At 32.2% G+C, this 19,826-nt stretch overlaps 2 protein-coding genes across 2 annotated transcripts; one reads left to right on the top strand and one right to left on the bottom strand.

The window, feature by feature from the left end:
* The first annotated feature begins 790 nt into the window (after positions 1-790).
* Positions 791-4,034, top strand: LOC105337064 (ras-related protein Rab-39B). The gene is made up of 2 exons (XM_011441633.4): positions 791-1,115; positions 2,095-4,034. The coding sequence occupies exons 1-2, from the start codon at positions 898-900 to the stop codon at positions 2,519-2,521; spliced, it is 645 nt and encodes a 214-aa protein (XP_011439935.2). The 5' UTR covers positions 791-897; the 3' UTR covers positions 2,522-4,034.
* A 3,856-nt stretch (positions 4,035-7,890) lies between these two features.
* LOC105337061 (NADP-dependent malic enzyme) lies at positions 7,891-18,951 on the bottom strand. Its single transcript, XM_066071189.1, has 12 exons — positions 18,814-18,951; positions 16,847-17,130; positions 16,178-16,253; positions 14,701-14,862; positions 13,956-14,059; positions 13,011-13,120; positions 12,415-12,512; positions 11,862-11,975; positions 11,650-11,761; positions 11,118-11,260; positions 10,597-10,767; positions 7,891-10,270 (listed from the first exon to the last, which is right to left on the bottom strand). The coding sequence occupies exons 1-12, from the start codon at positions 18,910-18,912 to the stop codon at positions 10,007-10,009; spliced, it is 1,737 nt and encodes a 578-aa protein (XP_065927261.1). The 5' UTR covers positions 18,913-18,951; the 3' UTR covers positions 7,891-10,006.
* Positions 18,952-19,826: the final 875 nt, after the last annotated feature.

Genomic DNA, 19,826 nt, shown 5'->3' with positions numbered 1-19,826 from the left:
TATTAATTTCTCCTGGTAATAGAGATGATATTTTAATAAAGATATCTTGGATTTTTCACCAAGTATTTTAATTAAAAATCATCAAACAGTGATGGAATCAATAACCTGGGACAGACTATAGTTATAGAATTTTTCAGTCTGGACATACATGTATCTCACCGAGATACATGTATTACCGGTATTTAAGCAAAATGGTATTCATGTATCACCCATCCCAATGGGCATCATCAAAATAATTTATTCTGATAAATTTGTATTTTTATCTCTGTAGAGACGCATACTTGACTCAACATGGTTTGTCAGAAAATTGTCCAATCTGACAATGAGCAGCAAAGAACTGCTCGATCATCAAACTCTCCAAGCTGTAACGTTAGCCTGAGATGGCATGCGCATGACCATATGAAGTCTCTTAAAATTCAGCTACTCACATTTGAAGCATATTAGTAATGTACTAACATGACTAAAGGAAGGTATACAGTGCCAATATAAACTTATATTCACGGCAGACCTAGCAAACCTAATATTCTCTGATTTTATGCTGTTGGCGGAAAAATGTCATTCAAACTGTTGGCTGTTCGTACTTTTAAATTTCCGGTACAAGTAAATTTAGAGCCTGGTCAAAGAGACCGATAAAAATCCGGATTTATTTAATATTGTTTCAGATTATTACAACATACCCACAAAAGAACTGACATCTCTCTAAAAGCTAAACTTTTACTGTAAGACTAAAAAAGATGTAATTGCCTGTATGTTCAACAAAACTTAGATGTATCACGTGATACAGACAGGAAGTCAGAACCCACGTGTTGTAATCAACAAACTGCGTCAGAAATGTCAATATTTCATTGAGAAAATAATAACTTGAATGTGAAAAAAATCGAAGAATCCGATAATATCATGGTGGAACCTATCTTTGATTTCCAATTTAGACTAATTCTTATCGGGGACAGCACTGTTGGAAAGTCATCTTTATTGAAATATTTCACAGAGGGAAAGTTTACAGATGAATGTGACCCGACAGTGGGTGTTGATTTCTATGCCCGTCTCATCGAAGTGAAACAAGGTGTCAGAGTGAAGCTACAGTTATGGGACACAGCAGGACAAGAACGATTTCGGTAAAGTCTTTCAATGCAAGATACATAAACATCATGGAGAGATGATGAAAATCGCCGTCTTGTGGAAATAATTTATTCAAAATGGCAACAGTAGAAAAAAAAAGATGCATGCAATGATATGCAACCCATTTCTTCTCTTTATCAATTTGCAGTCCAAAAGGCTGAAGCAAGATTTTACGTTAAAAGTATCAAAGAATTGATAAATGACAATGCACATGCTGAACATTTACATATTTCAGAGCATTGGTAATGTAGAAAATACGGTCCAAGTTAAGATATATTGACAATCATTGAAACTGGATTAGCAGTTCGCCAAGTGCCATAGTATATTAATTATGCAGAGTTTTCCAGCTTAGTTTCAGTACTAACAAGAGGTACAATAAGTCTTTTATATAACATTAAGACTATAAGTCTAACTGCATGTCTAAAGGACTGTCAAACATTTGACAGGAGATAAGACACAAAGTCTGATATATTTTACAAGAATAATTTAATGCAATGATAATTCGTACATTTGTTTATCAAACTTCAAGTTTTTAATTTTCTCATGGCACTTAAAAATATAATAAGACATCGAGTGTCAAAATAATTTCGAGATAGGAGAAGATTGTGTAGTGGAGTTGCAGACGTATAGCATTAATATAGCTTTAAGGGATTTATTAGCTCTACAACTAAATTTTCTAAGCTATAATATGACTTCATTTGTAGTGAAAAATTGATTCTCAAATAATGCATCAACACTCCATACATGAACATATCTATAACCATGTGTCAGTTATTTACATAATGCTTCATAGCTCGATCGTATTACATTTGTATGAAATACTGTGCACAAATGATTATTTGTTTGAAAAATTTGAAGTTCATGCTTCAAGTTGAGTTTAGACACTAAAAGCTCGAATAAAGATCCATTAGCAATTGATCAGACCAAAATGTATATATGTAGTAAAATTTTCATTTTTTATTTGTTCTTTTTCAGATCTATAACCAGATCGTACTACAGAAATTCAGTAGGAGCACTTATTGTGTTCGACATCACAAATCGTAGAAGCTTCGAAAACTTAGCGGGCTGGCTTCATGAATCTAGGGCCCACATAGAACCCCAAAAAGTTGTGTATGTCGTCGTAGGTCACAAGGCAGACAGGGACGGCGAAAGGCAAGTTACCACCCGAGAGGGGAGAATGTTCGCGGAAATGAATGGACTAAAATATGTGGAGACTTCGGCAAAAACAGGGCAAAATGTGGAGGAGGCCTTTCTCATGGTGGCCAGAGAAGTCCACGCATTGCTGGAGCAAGGAAAGATCCGCGTGGAAGAAGGATGGGATGGAGTGAAAACTGGATTCACCCGTCCGGCTCAACCATTCCATGTGATAGAGGGGGAGAAAGAAAGTGGGGGGTGTTGCTGAAGTGCATTATGGGTTTACTACATACAATGAACTCTTTTTAATAGGCCATATGTGTATCATTTTGATATATATGTTCATTGATAATTGGCCAAAGGGAAATTATTTGATTTTAAACCCGTAGTGTTAAATTTCAGAAGAAAAAAAATTGTGATTTTTTTTTTTAGTTGGAAAATTTTTGAACAATTGTTGTGAGTGTATGATGGGTTGTGATCAGTTTCAAGTGTTGTTCTTTACTGGGCATGTATGCTTGTAATAATGTTTTCAATCAGAGTATTAATTTTCAAAGCTTTACATTGTGTACTCATCGAAAAGCAAAGGGGAAAAAACCAGCCTCATTACCTTTTGTTCCAGATGCATCTGACATGCAACAGGGTTTTTTGTGTTTGTTTTTTTTATTTTTTTATTCTGTTCAGCTGTACCGGTATTTGATTTATAATTGCATAATTTATAATATGCAAAAATCTTGTGCAATGTAAAAATGCAAGTATCGATAGTAGATAAGTATCCCCAGTATTCAAAGAATTTGATTTGTACAAATAAAGGTTAGAGAGTAATAGTTAGTATATATGTATTTGATCTATTAACAACCCAAGAATTTTTTAAAAATATCTATCTCCAAAAGATAGGGACCATGCACTGATGAATGGCTGTATTAATGCTCCATTCACTTTTCATCTTATTCTCTTCTAATCAAGAAAGTATCCAATGCAATTAACATTGATAATATAATTTTCTGAAAACGTTAAAATCTTATCATATTAATGCAATATGTTTTAAATTCTCTGAAACATTTTGGAAATTATTGAAAACCAAAAAGCTATGTACATGTATAAAGATCTACATGTAGATGATCTTTTCTCCTAATGCAACATTATTTAAAATTTGTAACGATTATATTTCAGATCATTATGACATAAGTCTCATCATGATAATCTATAAGTTGAGAGATGATAATTGATTTTTCTTTTTTTAACTTTTCTGATGCACGTCATCAAAAAACATATTATATACATGCATATGAATTTTGCAATATTATATTGTATAATACAGTCTGTTCATGCACATGAAAGCAATTCAGGCATAATTTGTTTTGTTTTTTTCCTTAATTGAGGAAAAAAAAGATATAATGCTACAATGCACATGTATATTTATGGCCATGATGTATTTGATTCTATTTAATCAAGGGCATTTTACCAGCATATTTTGGCATGAGTTTATGTTATACTCTAGTTTTAGCTTAACTGTGATGTCAATAACCCAGTGTTTATATTATTTTCTGCAGGAGCTAGAATGTTACTATAAGGTTTTATACACCAGTATTTGGTCATATTAAGAAACTCAGCATTGATTTTCATGCTAGAAAACCCATTAGGAAATGTTCTCTGCATGATGCAAAAGTCAATTAGAAATAGGGAAAAACTTGTGTCTAATATTAAGATTTAAGAACTCTACTGGGAAATTTTCAGATTGCCTCAACGTTCATTAACATTTTAATAAATTGTATTAGACCAGATTTTATTAGAGTTGTTCCCCTTGAAAAGCATTTTTTTATTTAAATTTGAAGTTTGATCTATAAAAGGTTGAATAATTGTTAATTTTCTCCTATCAAAACGTTAACTAAAAATCACTTTTGTTTTTAGGATAATTTAGTTCAGAATCATTCGTTTCTTTTTTTCATTTATAACTGCTGTAAAAAATGTGCAATTTACTACTTCAGTCCATGGATTGGCAGAAAGAAAAGATCCGTAGTAAACTTTTAATGAGGCTCAATTTATTTTTATTTATCACATGCATGTTTTCAGGAAATACAGTGTAATATCCTTAACATTTGATATTCTACTCAGATGCAGTTAATTAAGCTATACACGTACTACCAGTAAAAAAGAATATCTTAATCCAGAATCATGTAGTTGCATGTGCAATGAATTTTTTTAAAAATAAAAACAAAAGTCACCAAGATATTTACGCAAAGCTTACCAAAATATTTTGTTAGTAATTAATCAGTACAACAATTAAAACAAAGGTCAGTTGTTCCTGCAAATATACATTAATTTGTGATACTCAGCATCGAGGAGTTAGTGAAATATTTATTATTTTTAATGTTATTCCCATATTAATGATATTGCATGTCATATTAAGTACCGGTAGTTTTGTGAAGTATTGTTTTTCATACAGACACAACTATGAACCACCAGAGGACTGTTTTGTTGCCATAGTTTTTAATTATCAGGTTGTTTTTATTTACCAGTTATTTATTTGTGTTTTTTTGTTTGTCATTAAGGGCTTGCTATATTGGTTTTCCCCTGTCAGAAGTGTTTACCATGTATATGTGCAATAATAAAACAAAATGAAATAAATGTGCTTTTCAGATGAAAGTTTCTTGTTTTTGTGTTTTTTTTCATATTGCAATTTTAAAATAAGATTTTTAAGAAACCGTTATTTATGTATTATATAAATATACATGTATAAGCTCAGAGTAATAACATATACTAATTACACAAGTACATGTACACACAATGTCACACATTGTAGTGGCTTTAATGGGGATATTTGTATATAAATACTCTAGATTTTTAATTAAACATGAGGAATTGATATTCATGTAAAAAACGTGAGAAGCACATCTTGTGGATTCTAAAATGATGCTTTAATTTTTTGGACAGATGAAGACTAAATGAATTGGTCATGTACGATTTTATATTCTCGCAATTGTAAGCAAAACGGTTGGATTGCGGAATTGAGTTCTCGTGTAAAATAAGGAAATCTTCAGTTTATAATAGGGTCGTATTACAGTCTCTAATATAAACATCATAACTTTATTATTTACATGTATATATAAAGTATATGCAGGTGGATTTTTACATATAAAGATACTGACAGTGTGAATTTTTTAGGTATATTCATGAGTTTCAAGTTGGTCTAATTACCTTCAATTTATAAATACTTTATAATAATAATTATTATAAAGTTATTCTTTTCCCTTTTAAGTTTTTGAAAAAAAAAAGTTCACAGATTTTCAAGCATTTTTTGGTCCAGGAAACATGAAGTGCAGGCTTGAGCAAACATTACATTTTGTTAAAATTGTATCTATATATTCAGGATACTGGTAAACAATGAACGTGAAACAGATACTTGTTCAAAGCTGCATGTTTTCTAAAATACCAGTACAATAAGCAAACACCTAGGAAAAATGATTGTTTTAACCTTTTTAGATTGTATTGCAAAAATTACATCATTTCTGACGTCATATGCTGCTAGTTAGTGCAAATAAATGAGACAACATGATTCAAAATTTATATTATGTTTACCGTGTAGTCTTCTACAAAATAGGGAAATTTGGACGGGTTCTTTTTGGTCAATGAAAGTCACTAGCATTTTGGACCCTGTGCCACTGATCATTATTCTTGTACTTGAGTGAATAGAATTTCACACAATCTAGGAATGAGTACATTTTTTTAATGCACATTTTTTTCTTTTTAACTCACAATTACATAATTGTAATGATTCACATAGATTTTCTAAACACCATTACATTTATTTGTAAAGCCAAGTTCACATCTTTTCTCTCTTTGGCAGCATATATTAATTGAAATGATCGAACGTATCAGGTTTTTTATCTTTAATCTATTGAGAATATGTCCATCATTTGATGAACAGCATTTCCTCTGGTGACATATACCATTCAAGAAATGGCAAATAATCATTAAAATGTCCTCACAAACTAAGCTGATGAATTGTCTGCGTCTTAAGAATATTCAATACTCAGCAAATACCACCATATTCGGAGCGGCAACACATTTCTCAGAAAATGTTGCAATAAACTAATATTGTGCAGTGTTGAGCAGTGATGCAATTCTGACCATGGTACCAGAATTACATGCCATGCAAACCTGCTGCAGATGTTAAAAACTTCTATAACCAAAAGGCCAATAGTGTAAAAAAGAAATAAGGGTCCATAGGCTGAATAGCAGATTACAACATGTTCCACATAGTTGATCTTTTTGAAGACTGGTCTGGGGACTATCAGTTAAAAATGGTTGTTTTACCAAACCTGAAATATGGATGTCAGAAGTGTCACCAGATAATGAAACTCAAAAACAGGAAAAAGAGACAGGATCTGAAGGTAAGCTTTCCTTAATCTACTCTAGATGTGCCGGCCAATATTGACTCTTTGATTCTTAGGATTTAAGATTACTGTTTAACTTAATCTATATCACTGGAAATTTAACTTCTGTTGAAAATCAATGAAGTACCTGGTAGAAATTTTGTACTAAGTAATCAAAATGGATTAAATTTCACTAAAATCAAATTCTCTAAATGTGAACATGTAAAATGTAGTGGATTTAATTTCCAACAGTTACGGTAATTGAAATCACTAGGATTTCAATTAACTGTTGGAAATTAAATCCACTACATTTTACATGTTCACATTTAGAGAATTTGATTTTAGTGAAATTTAATCCATTTTGATGGAGGCTAGCTCCATCACCTTTGAAGTTAACGCCATGGCTTTTACAGAAGCAAGAATTTCAAATATTAATTTCCCTAGTTTAATTAGCATGTGAATCAAATATCAAACATGAAACAAATACTGCTCTTAATATGGTATAAAGTAATTGGAAACCATTAGATTTATTATCTTAGATGACATTATGCATATAAACCTATGAGGTCACAGTGATATAGATGACCTTGGGACTACGAGGTCGAAGTGTAATAGATGACCTTGAAACTATGAGGTCCCAGTTTATGTTATGACCTTGAAACTACCGTATATCCGGTAATTTTCGCGATGATCTATTTTTAGCTTTTTAGTGACCTCTTTCAAATCGCAAAATATTAAATACGCAAAAATTATATCCAGTATCATTTTCTATAAGAAACTTTTAAAATCGCAAAAAATGACTGACACAAATTAAAAATGCTACATAATTTCCCCATTTTCGCAAATTTTGTGACACATGAAAAAAAACGAATATGCGGTATAAGGTCAGTTTAAAGTATGAGGTCACAGTGTTATACAGTAGTCCAGATACAGGTTAAGTTAACAAAGACTTTAAAAGACAGAAATAGATGCATAAATAAAATGACGCTACTGTACTTCCTTCAATAACTATATTCAGTATCAATTTTTAAATGGATTTTTTTCATGATTCAATCCTTCATTGAAATATTCATCAAAAGAAACATTATTCTTAATGATAAAACTATCTATTGGTAGAATGAAACTTGAGTTCATCATGTTATCAAATGTTTATGATTTTTTGTTTTGTAAATCCTTGAAAATTGACCCTCCCAATTAATGAGTAAAACCACTGTATTTATATTAGTACATGTATAAAACTCTTATACAGGCAGACAGAAAGATATAATTTTTAAATGCTCCTAAGGTTGTTTATTCAGAAAAAGACAAAGTGAAATACAAACAGGAAACTTGTCAACAAATTCAAAATGAAAGAAAAAGATCAACTTTTACATTTATTAATTGTGCTAAATAAATAAATGAATCATAATGACACAAGTTCAACTTTTCTAAGATAAAAAGTCTTCTAAAATAAGTTTCATTCATTCCATAATATATAATACATGTAATATGTGCATCATATATTAAAACTTGCTATATTTCATACATTATAAATATAGATAATAACAGATAAAACAAAAAATAAATGCATGCACTGTGATATATATATTATAACTATTTTGAATAATATCAATATTCAAATATTGTAAATATAGATTTTTTCAATAAAAACAATTTAAAGAATAAACATCTATTTAGAACAAATACAGTGGTAGAAAAAAAAATTCAAATACACCTGAGAAAGAAATGTCTTTGGAATGTGATGAAAAGTTTCTTTGTAAAGTCTGGATCTGAGACAGCAAATATAGCCATAGGTCATGCACAAAAATAAAATTAACCTCTGTAAGCAAACTAATCAAGTTTAACACTGTAAACCCCCAAATGCAACAATTTAAATTCAGAATCTACTCAAACTGTGCGGAACACTAGGGTTTACGACAGAGGTCCCCATTCCCTAGCTAATAAATTTAATGCCAATTCATATGGTTACAATGGCTGTTACTGTAGATTCCTAATTAAAAGTGAGGAATTAATATCCGCGTAAAATTGTGAGAAGCAACCCTCCCGGATTTTAAAATCTCACTTTTATTTTCCAGACAGTTTTGAACTATAGGAAATTGTAACAAAAAGTTGGTGCTCGCGATTTTATATTCTTGCGATTTGATACAAAACAGCGGAATTAAGTACTCCGGTAAAATAAGGAATTTACAGTATTTAACAGAACATAGTCAATTTCTGTCTACATGCACCCATCCAATTTATCTAAAGACACCAGCACCCCATCACTGAAATATCTAATACATGTGTTTTATCTATTTTACATACAATAACAGATCACATATAAATAATAGATCTCTATGTAGAAAGCAATGCTGATTTGTATAAATATAATATCACTGCTATTGCAAGTATAATTCCTAGCATTCTTAGAACATCATAGCCAATAAAAGAGTAATTGATAAAATGTAAATATCAGGCTAATATTTAAGAATACTAGTACATGTACTAGTTTTATGACTGCACAAATGTTCATGAAAAAGAAAATTTCATTGTATGAATTGATCCTTATCTATCTGGAAATTACATGAAGGAATGCATGAACATTTGTATATAGGTACATCTACAATAAGTCATCAATGCTTAATATGACAAATACCATACAATCTTAGTCTACAAAATTTGAATGCGCCATACATATGAGGCAGCAATATTTAGCCATTCATTAATTCATGAACATCTGTTTGAATCAGAATAAAGAGACAACAAATCCTGAAAGTTGATTTATATCATATCATCAGGAATTTCATAACTTTTAAAGAACAAAACGTTAAATAGTGAAATAAACAGTAGAGGCCTTAACTTCTCTGTTACTGTGAAGAAGGAACAGATTAGTGTGTATAATTCAAGGAAATTTGATTTAAAAAAAAAGAACAAATTTTTAAAAACTGGCACCAAACAAACAAGCATTACACAAGTGGATTTTTTTTTTTTGCAAAATAAACAAATCCTAAATTACATGTACAACAGTGCTAATTCTTTTTATAATATCTTGTGAGATCATGAGTCTTTCATACAGTAAATAACATTTTTAAAATCTTGCAAAATATCATGTCAGATGACAAAATATTCCAGTTAAAAGTTTTAAAGTTTCAGTTTCACTAAACATGAAGGGTTAAAAAGAAATTCTCAATATCTGAACTACATTTATAACAACACATAAGCTTCATGCTGCATGAACCACTGAATATCTACTTTTACTTGTCTTCCTAACAATCCTCCATGTTTTTTTTTCTTTCAAATTAAAAAATATCTCTGCTCTTAAACAAGCAAACAACAAAATACATCCCTTTAAGTGTTATTGAAATTTCCCACAACATCAGCATATATTTTGAAGAAGTTTTCTAAACTTTGCACACTGTGGAATTCAGACCATCTGGCCAGTTATAGGTTGCGGGTTCAAAGCTTTTGTAGTTCATGTCGTACTGGTACGATTTGACAAAGGTCTCCTTGTCCTCTGGCTCTGGGTAGTGGTAGGCTAGCTTGTGCTTGTAGGCAAAGTTGATCAATCCAATGGCCAGATCTGTGGACACCTTTAGAATCCCTGACAAAGGCGGATAGACCAGTCCCATGGATAAACTCTTCTCATCCACCATATCCACCAACAACTGAAATTAAAAAATGTGTGTATCTCTATGTAAAAGTATTTCACCTCACTGATCATTTAGCATTTGGGTATGTTTACATATTAATACATTATAATACGAGTGATAAGTGAAATGGTTGCTTCCATAACATACTTTCTACATCAGAGATATAGATGTGCCATGATAAGTTCAGCAGAAGTAATTATGAACTCGATGAATCATTGAAAAGCTTGTTTTTATTTAATTTAAAAACATTCACTCAGATAAGGAATGTTTATGATGCATGCATGGACAGAGTTTCTCCCCTTTAAATCACAATTACAGAATTATCTAAAGTATGTTCATACCTTTGCTGATTCTAAGAACACTTCATCAGTAATAGATCTGATATCACACAGAATGGTGGCCAGAGCAATGCCGGGGAATATGTAAGCATTGTTGCCCTGGCCTGGGTGGAAGGTTTTGCCATTGTAAGTCACGGCGGGGAAAGGACTGCCACTGGCAAACACACACCTCCCCTGTAATGTAACAAAAACAGCACAGTCACTTGGTGTCCATTTACCTGCGTCTCTATCAAAACAATATGACAATTTCAAAAAGGTTTTCATTTTTGTTGAAAATCTGACTTTTGAAATAAGAGATTTTATACTTTTACAGTGTTCCAAAATTCTACAAAAATTATTGAAATTATGAAACACATAGGTAGGTAGAAATTAATTATAACTTATGCTAAATATGATTTTTATATCAAAAACATTTCCCTCAACCATATAAGACTTTGTAAAACAATGATGTACATCTGTACTGTTAGGTAGAAATTGTATAGAATATAGGAGATACTCAAATGACAGGACAATTGAATCTCTACCTTAGTGATACTGTAGGCCTGTTCTGCCGTACACTCGGCCTTACTGGTCGGGTTACTGAGGGCAAACACAATGGGTCGCTCGTTGTTGTTACCCATCAGGGTCAGGATCTCTTCTGTGAAGGCACCCGCAACAGCGGCAGCACCTAGGGTAAAGCAAAGATAAAATTGATTTGTGAAAATTTAATATTAATAGCATGAAATATTATCCTTCATCACTTTAAATACTAGTACTAAATAGACCATATACATGTTAATTTTGTTGCATGAAAAAAATAAAACTGCAATGAGATCAAAATGTAATACAAGCTAGGTTATCACTGATATTTCATAGCTACTACAAAAACAAACATTAACACCATAAAACAGAATCTAATAAACATATACTTAAAAGATTAAACCAGCAAAGAAATACTGGTACCACCTAAAAGTGAAGATTCATATAGTTTTGTTGATATCTATGTCAATAACGCTGATTTAAAGTATTTTGATGCTGGGGATTCATGGTATTGCTATGTACTCCTTCGGCGCTTACCAATGATTGCCGTTGGTTTGACCAGTTTAACAACATCCACCAGTTTATCCACTGGAGCATGCTCCTGGGCAAACCTGATCTTGGGACCAGTTACTCCCCCTGACGGTCGATTCTGAAAGAGACATAGTGCATGTACATGTACATTAAACAAGAAACAACAGTAAAAAAGTCAATAACCTCATTTTCACATAAGCATAATCTATTAGGTTTACCTTGACTATAAGGCCCCTAGAGTCCACCATAAACACCCTTTTGAGGGCCTCTTTCTCGGAGATGCCTGCTTCAGCCATGGCCATTACGAGTAGAGTTGCAATACCTATAGAGGCCTATATAGATTATACAGAAAGAGCAATATAATACATACGGTATATTTAATAATGCTGTTATATAGGTAATCGATTATATACTCGGTATAATACTAAGTTGTTCTTACACTTACAGCAACATATAATTTATTTCTTCTAATGCAATTTTTCAATGTTTATATGAATTATCCAAATTTTAAAGTTTTCCATAATTGCCCTTTTAATGAATATTTAATTACCGATTTCTAAAATCATACATTGTAATTTTGTATAGTAACATGTATAACAGTTTTATTATATTTTGCATATACATATGAATATATACATAGATTGTATTTGGTATTTCTGTGGATGAAAATTAATCAAGGGGTATTTCCACAAGATCTGCAACTTTTTATTCTCTCTCTCTCTCTCTCTCTCTCTCTCTCTCTCTCTCTCTCTCTCTCTCTCCATACATTACCTCCCCTGCCCCCTGGAACACGAACACATTGTCCTTTAGTGGTTTCTTGGTGATCTTCAGACTGGCCAGAATTCCTGCTACGGCCACTGCTGCAGTACCTGCAGAGAACAACATTTTACTTAGACCCCCAACCAGGCTCATTGTAATTTCAATGCAGAACATACTGTAGATTGGCAAATAATCATGATAGTTTTAATTTCACTATGTTCAGGATTTAATATTTTCCCACAAAATTAAACCCATCGTGAATACTATCATTTGTGTTCAAAAACGTTTCAATGCTTACCAGGTAAATATTCTGATCAATTTATTTTTAAGCAGCATGAAATTAAAACCATTGCGACTGGTACTTTAATAGAAATTGTGAAATTTTAACACCATGGAATTAAAACGACTTACATTAATTATATGTACAATGTATATGAAAATATTTAGGATATTTTTTCTTGACTAAATAGTCTTGTGTACTATAAGTATGAAAAGATGCAGATCAACAAACGAACAGAGAGAAAATCAGAATGACTCACTGTACCATATCATAATATGGCCATCTTATGATTGATAGGAAATTTAAGATTCCTCTGAAAGTACCGTACCTTGAATATCGTCATTGAATGTGCAATAGTCATTCCTATATTTCTCCAGAAATCTGAAGGCATTGTGGTTTCCAAAATCTTCAAACTGGACTAAGACCTCCCTTGTATACCTAAAAAAAATTGAATTACCGTACACAATTTTTTTCTTCAAAATAATTGTCTGCGTACAACTTAAATCTACTTACTTGTAGCAACAAATACAACCCTTTGACCATTAAATATGTCAATAATGATTAATTTCACCTAATGTAACCTATTTAACAATATACTTTGTTTACTCACCCAGATAACTGTAAACAGTATTTACATTTGATACAAATATCATAAATCTCCCTCATTTATAGCTATATTGATGATAATTCATGATAATTGAGGTGTCCAAAATTGAATCATATCCCTGCATTGTTTGAAGGCCATCAAAATTTTATGACATAAAGTTAATGACCTTGAACTTGATTATCAGAGTTATTTACAATATAGACGTTTGACCTTGACCTTGATTTGAGGTTATCAAATACCATGTCTTATTAATTTGTCATGTTGTTGGAAAACAGAGGGCAGATCTGCAGTCAATGGTTTGATTTTATTTGATGATAAAAATAAACAGGAGTTTATCATTTTCTGATGGAAACATCGCTTCAAAACTATCAATCATGTTGATTGATCTCATATGTCAAATTTGGAAAATTAAATAAAATAAACTGACAACAAACTGAAAATTGTTTACAACAAAGCAAAGTGATGATTCCAGGCTAACACTGACAGATTGCCATGTTTAACAATGACAAGAATTTTTCCTGCTTTTCTGGTTTTTTTGTTTTTCCTTAATAACAAAAATGTATGCATTAGAAAGATCAATCAACGTCAAGTAATTACACATAACAGACAAAAAGATTGAAATCAATTTCAACAAACACTTCACTTTCATATACATTAACCATATACCTTTTAACACAGGCCTGCATAAATTCATCAATGAATTCATCGTACTCTTTTCCCTGAATACGATTTTGCCTCAGACCAATGTAGAGGGGATCATCTAGAAGTGCCTGATAAACAGTCAAGAAAAAATAATGCTTTACATCTCATAATCATTTTTTGAACATTTTAATATATGAAAAATGAAAACAGCCCATTTTAGGCATAACTCTAAAAATATTGATTTGATTTTGTTTCAGTTTAATTTTGAGAGTTTAATTTTTTTTATTAATCATATACAGTTGTTGAAAAACAATGATTCTCTTCTTTAGTACCTGCTACATGTATAAAACTACACATTGATGACACATTTAGATGCTTAACAATTTACATGCATATGCACTTAGTGATGTACAGTACATTACAAGGCATCTAATTCATACATGTACTTAATCATAAGGGCTTGTAAGTATGGTATAGTAAAAATTGAATAAAATAATTGCCTCAGATAAAGCTTCCTGTTGCATTTTTAATAGTCCTTTGTACTCTTAGGCATATTACAAAAACAATCTACCAATACAATATATGCTTGGATACACTTAAAACTTTTCTCTGCAATATCTGGTCACTGCTGGATAACAAAAACTTGCCATTTCTTTTTCAACCCCCATCATTCCCCCATCCCCCCCCCCCCCAAAAAAAAAAAACCCAATTTGAAATTGAAAACAGAATTTTATCAAAGATTGCAAATTAAAGGCCATTTTTCCTGTACCTTATTATTAGTCCCAACGTCCAGTAGAATCGGGAGGCACTGATGGGGCTGTATCCCGGCCAGCGCTGTGTACAGGGAGAGTTTCCCCACGGGGATCCCCATTCCATAGCATCCCAGGTCTCCCAATCCCAGAATCCTCTCTCCATCTGTCACCACGATCGCCTGATCAAACACATTTTGTGGTTCATTTGATTAACGCATTATAAGGAATTATCTTGGATCATACCTTGTATGTGAGAGTTAATCAATGAACATGTTTTTTTTTTTTTATTCTAGCTCTCACATGCTATATCATGAAGAGAAAACTAAAACAAGAAAATTACAAGAATGAAGTTCCATTACGTACATGACTTGATAACAATTACCAGAGTGTGAAAATTTTGATAGTTTTCTTTTATTAGATTATAATCTATCTTAGTTTGTTCTTGGCAAAACTATAACTAACATGTCATATAAATACATATAAATAACATTCATATCAAAATAATCTACTGTCTAATAACTTCGAATAATTTCTAGAGAATTAAATTATAAGTATTCCTGGACTGAAACTTTTTGTCGAACTGTCTTGAGCTGCTTCCAATTTTGTTTACTTTAAATATTCAGAATACAAATAAACTGTTTCAATTCAACACTTTTACATGTATTGATGTAACTAAGACACTTCTTTTCTTCTATATGACTAATATTTTGATAAAGGGAAGATTTCAGCTTGTCAGTTGTATAAAAGTTGTTTAATAAATATCTAAAACCCTTCTAAATACTATGTGATCCACTAGCCAAATTTCCAAAACTCAGACACCTGATACACAGTATACATATAGAATACTCTTCCCCACCCTAAAATTACTTTTGATTTTCCAGCTGAATTTTTTTTTAGAATTCACCACCCACACAAATAAAAAGAGACTTGACACTTTTGTTATGTCAAATTTAAATCATCAAGATTAACCTTTCAAAAATACAATCTTCAGAAAATCTATTGTAAAACCTTGTTCTACATGTATCACATGGTTAAGGAAAAAAGGTTAAAAAAATTCGCATTCATTGAACGCAATGAACTTTAGTACATTAGTAATTAATATCATTTCAAACAATTTTTTTTTACTTCACCTTTCATGCTAACATGCTAATATCGTTATCCTACACCTATAAATCAGAGAGCTGAAGAATTATGTGTACACTATACAGCTTGTTCAAATGAAATTGAAAACTGATAAATTTGGCCTTATACTCATAATGAGGTCAACCTCTGAAATAAGATGTGTCCTTCATTTCTAATGACCCAGTTTGACTTGACAATTATATTTGATCTAAGAGTTTCGCCTGACCTGGCCTGAGCACTATATTTGGACACAATATTCAACATTAATTGTCTGATAACTACACTACCAAGGCCTAGCTTGGTCCTTGTAAAATCTTGTTGTGAATATGTGATAAGCGATTGCCTTAATATCAACAGGACAAACAAACAAACCTTGACATCATCAATGGTCCAGTTGCACAGAATATCAAATATGTGTCCTTTGTCATAGATTGTTATATACAGCCCCCTGAAGAAAAAAATTATGAATATTAAAATCTTAAATCTCTCTCTCTCTCCTCTCTCTCTTTCTCTCTCTCTCTCTCTCTCTCTCTCTCTCTCTCTCTGACTCTCTTTCATATTGAATGCAAAAATGTGTAATCCCTATTAGGCAGCTTATTAAGCATTTTTAGTTTCATTAGTCAGCAAATATCAAAGATTTGCACTAATTAAGACATGCACTATAATACAGAGACACACTCAACTGACATATGTATATTTACTTTCCTAACATTAAAGTAAATTAGTGAACTTGTCAAAAGCGAGATAATGTTTCTAATTCCTTCCTTGCTAAGACAAGAAAATTCCGTTAATTAAAAACACCTAGCCTTGCAATAATGATTCACTATCTGCCACTCTGTGCTTTATATTTGCTGACCAGAAAAAATGCACTCGTCAGGTGAGATCGACAGAAATACAAGGGAAAAAAAAACAGTCAGGCAACTTGTATTGATTAACAAGAACAAATTTACATAGTGTCTCATTTCCTTCGAAATGATACCCAACAATTAATGAACAAGAGGACATCCAACACTTAATGTATTAAGAGGAAACCTCATGTACCTGGGTTTTCGAAAGATGAGCCCGTATTTCAGACAAGCCTGCCCGACAGTGGGCGTGTATATGATGGGCATCATCTTCTCCACATTGTCGGTGACCACGCGGTAGAACAGCTTCTCATTCCGGTCCTGTAGCCCCATCAGGTAGATGTACTTATCCAGGTCGTTGTCCCAGCGGTTAAAGTTCAGCAGGACATTGTGTGACTGCTCCTCCTGGGTGCGGATGGCAGGGGGGATCAGGCCGTGTATCCCCAGGATCTGTCTCTCCCTCAGGGTGAAGCCAAACTCCTGTTATAGAAAGATACATTGTAGAAAGATAGAAAGAAAGAATAAACAAATGTCTAGTATGGGGGGGGGTAGGGGGTCAGGCCGTCTATCTCCACCCTACCTTGTTTCTGATACATGTATTGATTCTACAGACATCAACTTGATCGATAATAAAAATTTGAAGCGTAGCATCAGAAATCAACCATGTATCGCCAGTCAGTTGCTTAATTTACTACATTGGTAACTGACAGATATCTCTGGTCCATCAATGGACTGCTACTACACTCATAAAGTTTGTAATACAAATAAGTTTACATTAAGATATTGGCACCTTTTTAATACTCAGCTGAAAAATAGGACCCTGATATACATCAACCCCTGTAGTTTTTATTCTATAAAGAGTAGATAAAACTGGGCACTTAAAAATATCATACTGATTATATTTGCATAAACACAATGACTATAGAATAGGCCATTACTGTTTCAGCTATCCATGAAGATGACAACGATTTCATCTTTTCATGAAGAAAGCAGGTATCTTTTATTATCTTTTTCTCCCATCTAGATGTCCACTGATACATGTACAAAGATTTTCATATCTATTTATATCAAAGGGATCTCCATTGCTTCAAAACTTATAAATTGTATGTGACACAGAATTTAAAATAGTGGTGGGGGGGGGTGTGCTTGAGGTGCTGTACATATATAATCATCATTATTTCTGCATCCAATGAGTCAGCTAGCTAGACATTTAAATGCACAATTTTAATAAATTTTTAACAGATATACTATTCTATTGATATCTAATATCTTACACATGGACGTAATTTGACCCTTAGCTAATAATCAGGGGAATTCCAACACTTGTTTCCTATAAAATTACAAATAAGCCATTGATTATTAATAAATTAAATTTTGTATTTACGTATCCCTTCACAGTTCACGAATGCAAATAATTAGTTGTAAGAGTACTATAGCCTGATGTCATTACCAAGTTCTAGGATTACTGTACGGGTGTTTTTTTTTTATTCCTAACCTATAAAAAAGAGTTCCTGTAGCTAATCAATACCCAGCATTATTTGCCAGAGTCTTGTCTCAGAGCTGTCATTAATGTTCTTAGGAGCAGGTATAAAATAAGCTGAGGTGAAAATACTTAAAGCACCAGATTAAAACACCCTCGATATAAATTCTGTTCAGTGGACTTATAAATTTCTCAAAAACATTTTCTGATCGAGTGAAGGATTTATGCTAAAATAAATCAGCATACTAACTAGGATTCTATTATCTATAACATTATGTACTGTATACATGGATTGTATTGATAAATGATAGCAGATCTTACAAAGAAATCAAGCTACCAGTGTACTTGAAAAACCACGTTTGTGTATAGCATCCCTATAAGACTCACTTCTGACTAACTCAGGAGAAATATACTTCCCTTTTGCAGGGACGCTAAATAAATAATGCCCATGTAATTATCACACACAAAACAATCATTTATAAACGTTTTTAATTCTGATATTTATGAATTGAAGTTTCATTCAATTGTTATATATTTAAAATTCCACGATCACGAATTTAACTGTTTAAAGTTTACCAGTTTAAGGGGTCGACTTTGGGAACATTGCGTCTGTACAAGAGACGAAGAGAGGGAAAATTTTGTCAGAGGTTTAAATTACCCCAAAATCAGTAACAAAAACTTACCTTGTTTAGAAGTGGGTCCCTAAGGATGTCCACACCCCGCACCCGGGGGTGTGCAATCTTATCCACTCCGCCGACAGCAGACGAATTCTTCTCGGCCATTCTATCCTATGCAAAGTTGTGTAGTAGGGGGAAGTAACTCTGTGAAGAGATTGGGAATAAACAGAAACTCGATCTCGATTTATTTGATTTTCGGTAGAGAATTCTTAAGATTGTGTATATTCAAAACAACTTATTTGCATGTATTTATTTCATTTACTGTCGATCCAGTATGCATAAGCAATTTTATTTTAAAATTTCAAGTTGTTGTGTACAGGTACGCCTATCAGTATTATTTTGTCTCAATGAAAACTTATGTTTCAAGCTAGACATGTCAGTATATATACAAATGTATGTTATATTAAAGTTTTAAAATTCACATAATTTTAAATTATCTATAAAAATTGTTATAGATGGTTTTATTAAATTCTGTGAATTTTAAATCTTTTATTGTGACATAAATTGAACAAATCACCGTATTATTCATCATTTTACTTAAAGACTTTTGAAGTATGAATAAAATACATCACATAATACATGTACATAGTATACAGATAACAGAAACTGACCTCTCGCTATATTGAATCCACAACGGTAGCAATGCTTTTTATCAATTTAACTTCGTATTTAATAAACTCTTTAGTTATAATTTTATTCCACACACAAGAAAAATTGAATGCGTAAATGAGAGATCGAACGGGATTTTTTTTTTTTAGCTTTACGAAAATGTACAAGGGAAGGATGCGTAGATTTTTTTCTTAGGGAATATCGCTTAATTGTATAAAATAGCCTAAATCGGTTTTCCGGTGGGAAAACACATCCTGTACATGCAAGACTTAAATTAATCACCTGTGTCGATGACCTAAGCGATCGAACGAGTCGATATACCTTAATATTTTTAACGCATGACTTCGTATAACGAACGGAAGCGTTTCCTGTAAAAACAATATTTTATTTGGTTTCTGAATTGAACTTGA

The sequence above is a fragment of the Magallana gigas genome, chromosome 9, assembly GCF_963853765.1.
Source record: "Magallana gigas chromosome 9, xbMagGiga1.1, whole genome shotgun sequence".
Classification (NCBI taxonomy): domain Eukaryota; kingdom Metazoa; phylum Mollusca; class Bivalvia; order Ostreida; family Ostreidae; genus Magallana; species Magallana gigas.
Note: the sequence above shows the minus strand (reverse complement) of the source record. Positions and strands in the feature narration are given on the sequence as shown.

Coding starts and splice junctions, on each gene's coding strand:
- LOC105337064 (XM_011441633.4), top strand. CDS start 898: ATGGTGGAACCTATCTTTGATTTCCAATTTAGACTAATTCTTATCGGG. Junction 1,116..2,094: donor GCAGGACAAGAACGATTTCG/GTAAAGTCTTTC, acceptor GTTCTTTTTCAG/ATCTATAACCAGATCGTACT.
- LOC105337061 (XM_066071189.1), bottom strand. CDS start 18,912: ATGGCCGAGAAGAATTCGTCTGCTGTCGGCGGAGTGGATAAGATTGCA. Junction 14,863..16,177: donor GGACCATTGATGATGTCAAG/GTTTGTTTGTTT, acceptor GTGTTTGATCAG/GCGATCGTGGTGACAGATGG. Junction 10,768..11,117: donor AGGCCTACAGTATCACTAAG/GTAGAGATTCAA, acceptor GTTACATTACAG/GGGAGGTGTGTGTTTGCCAG.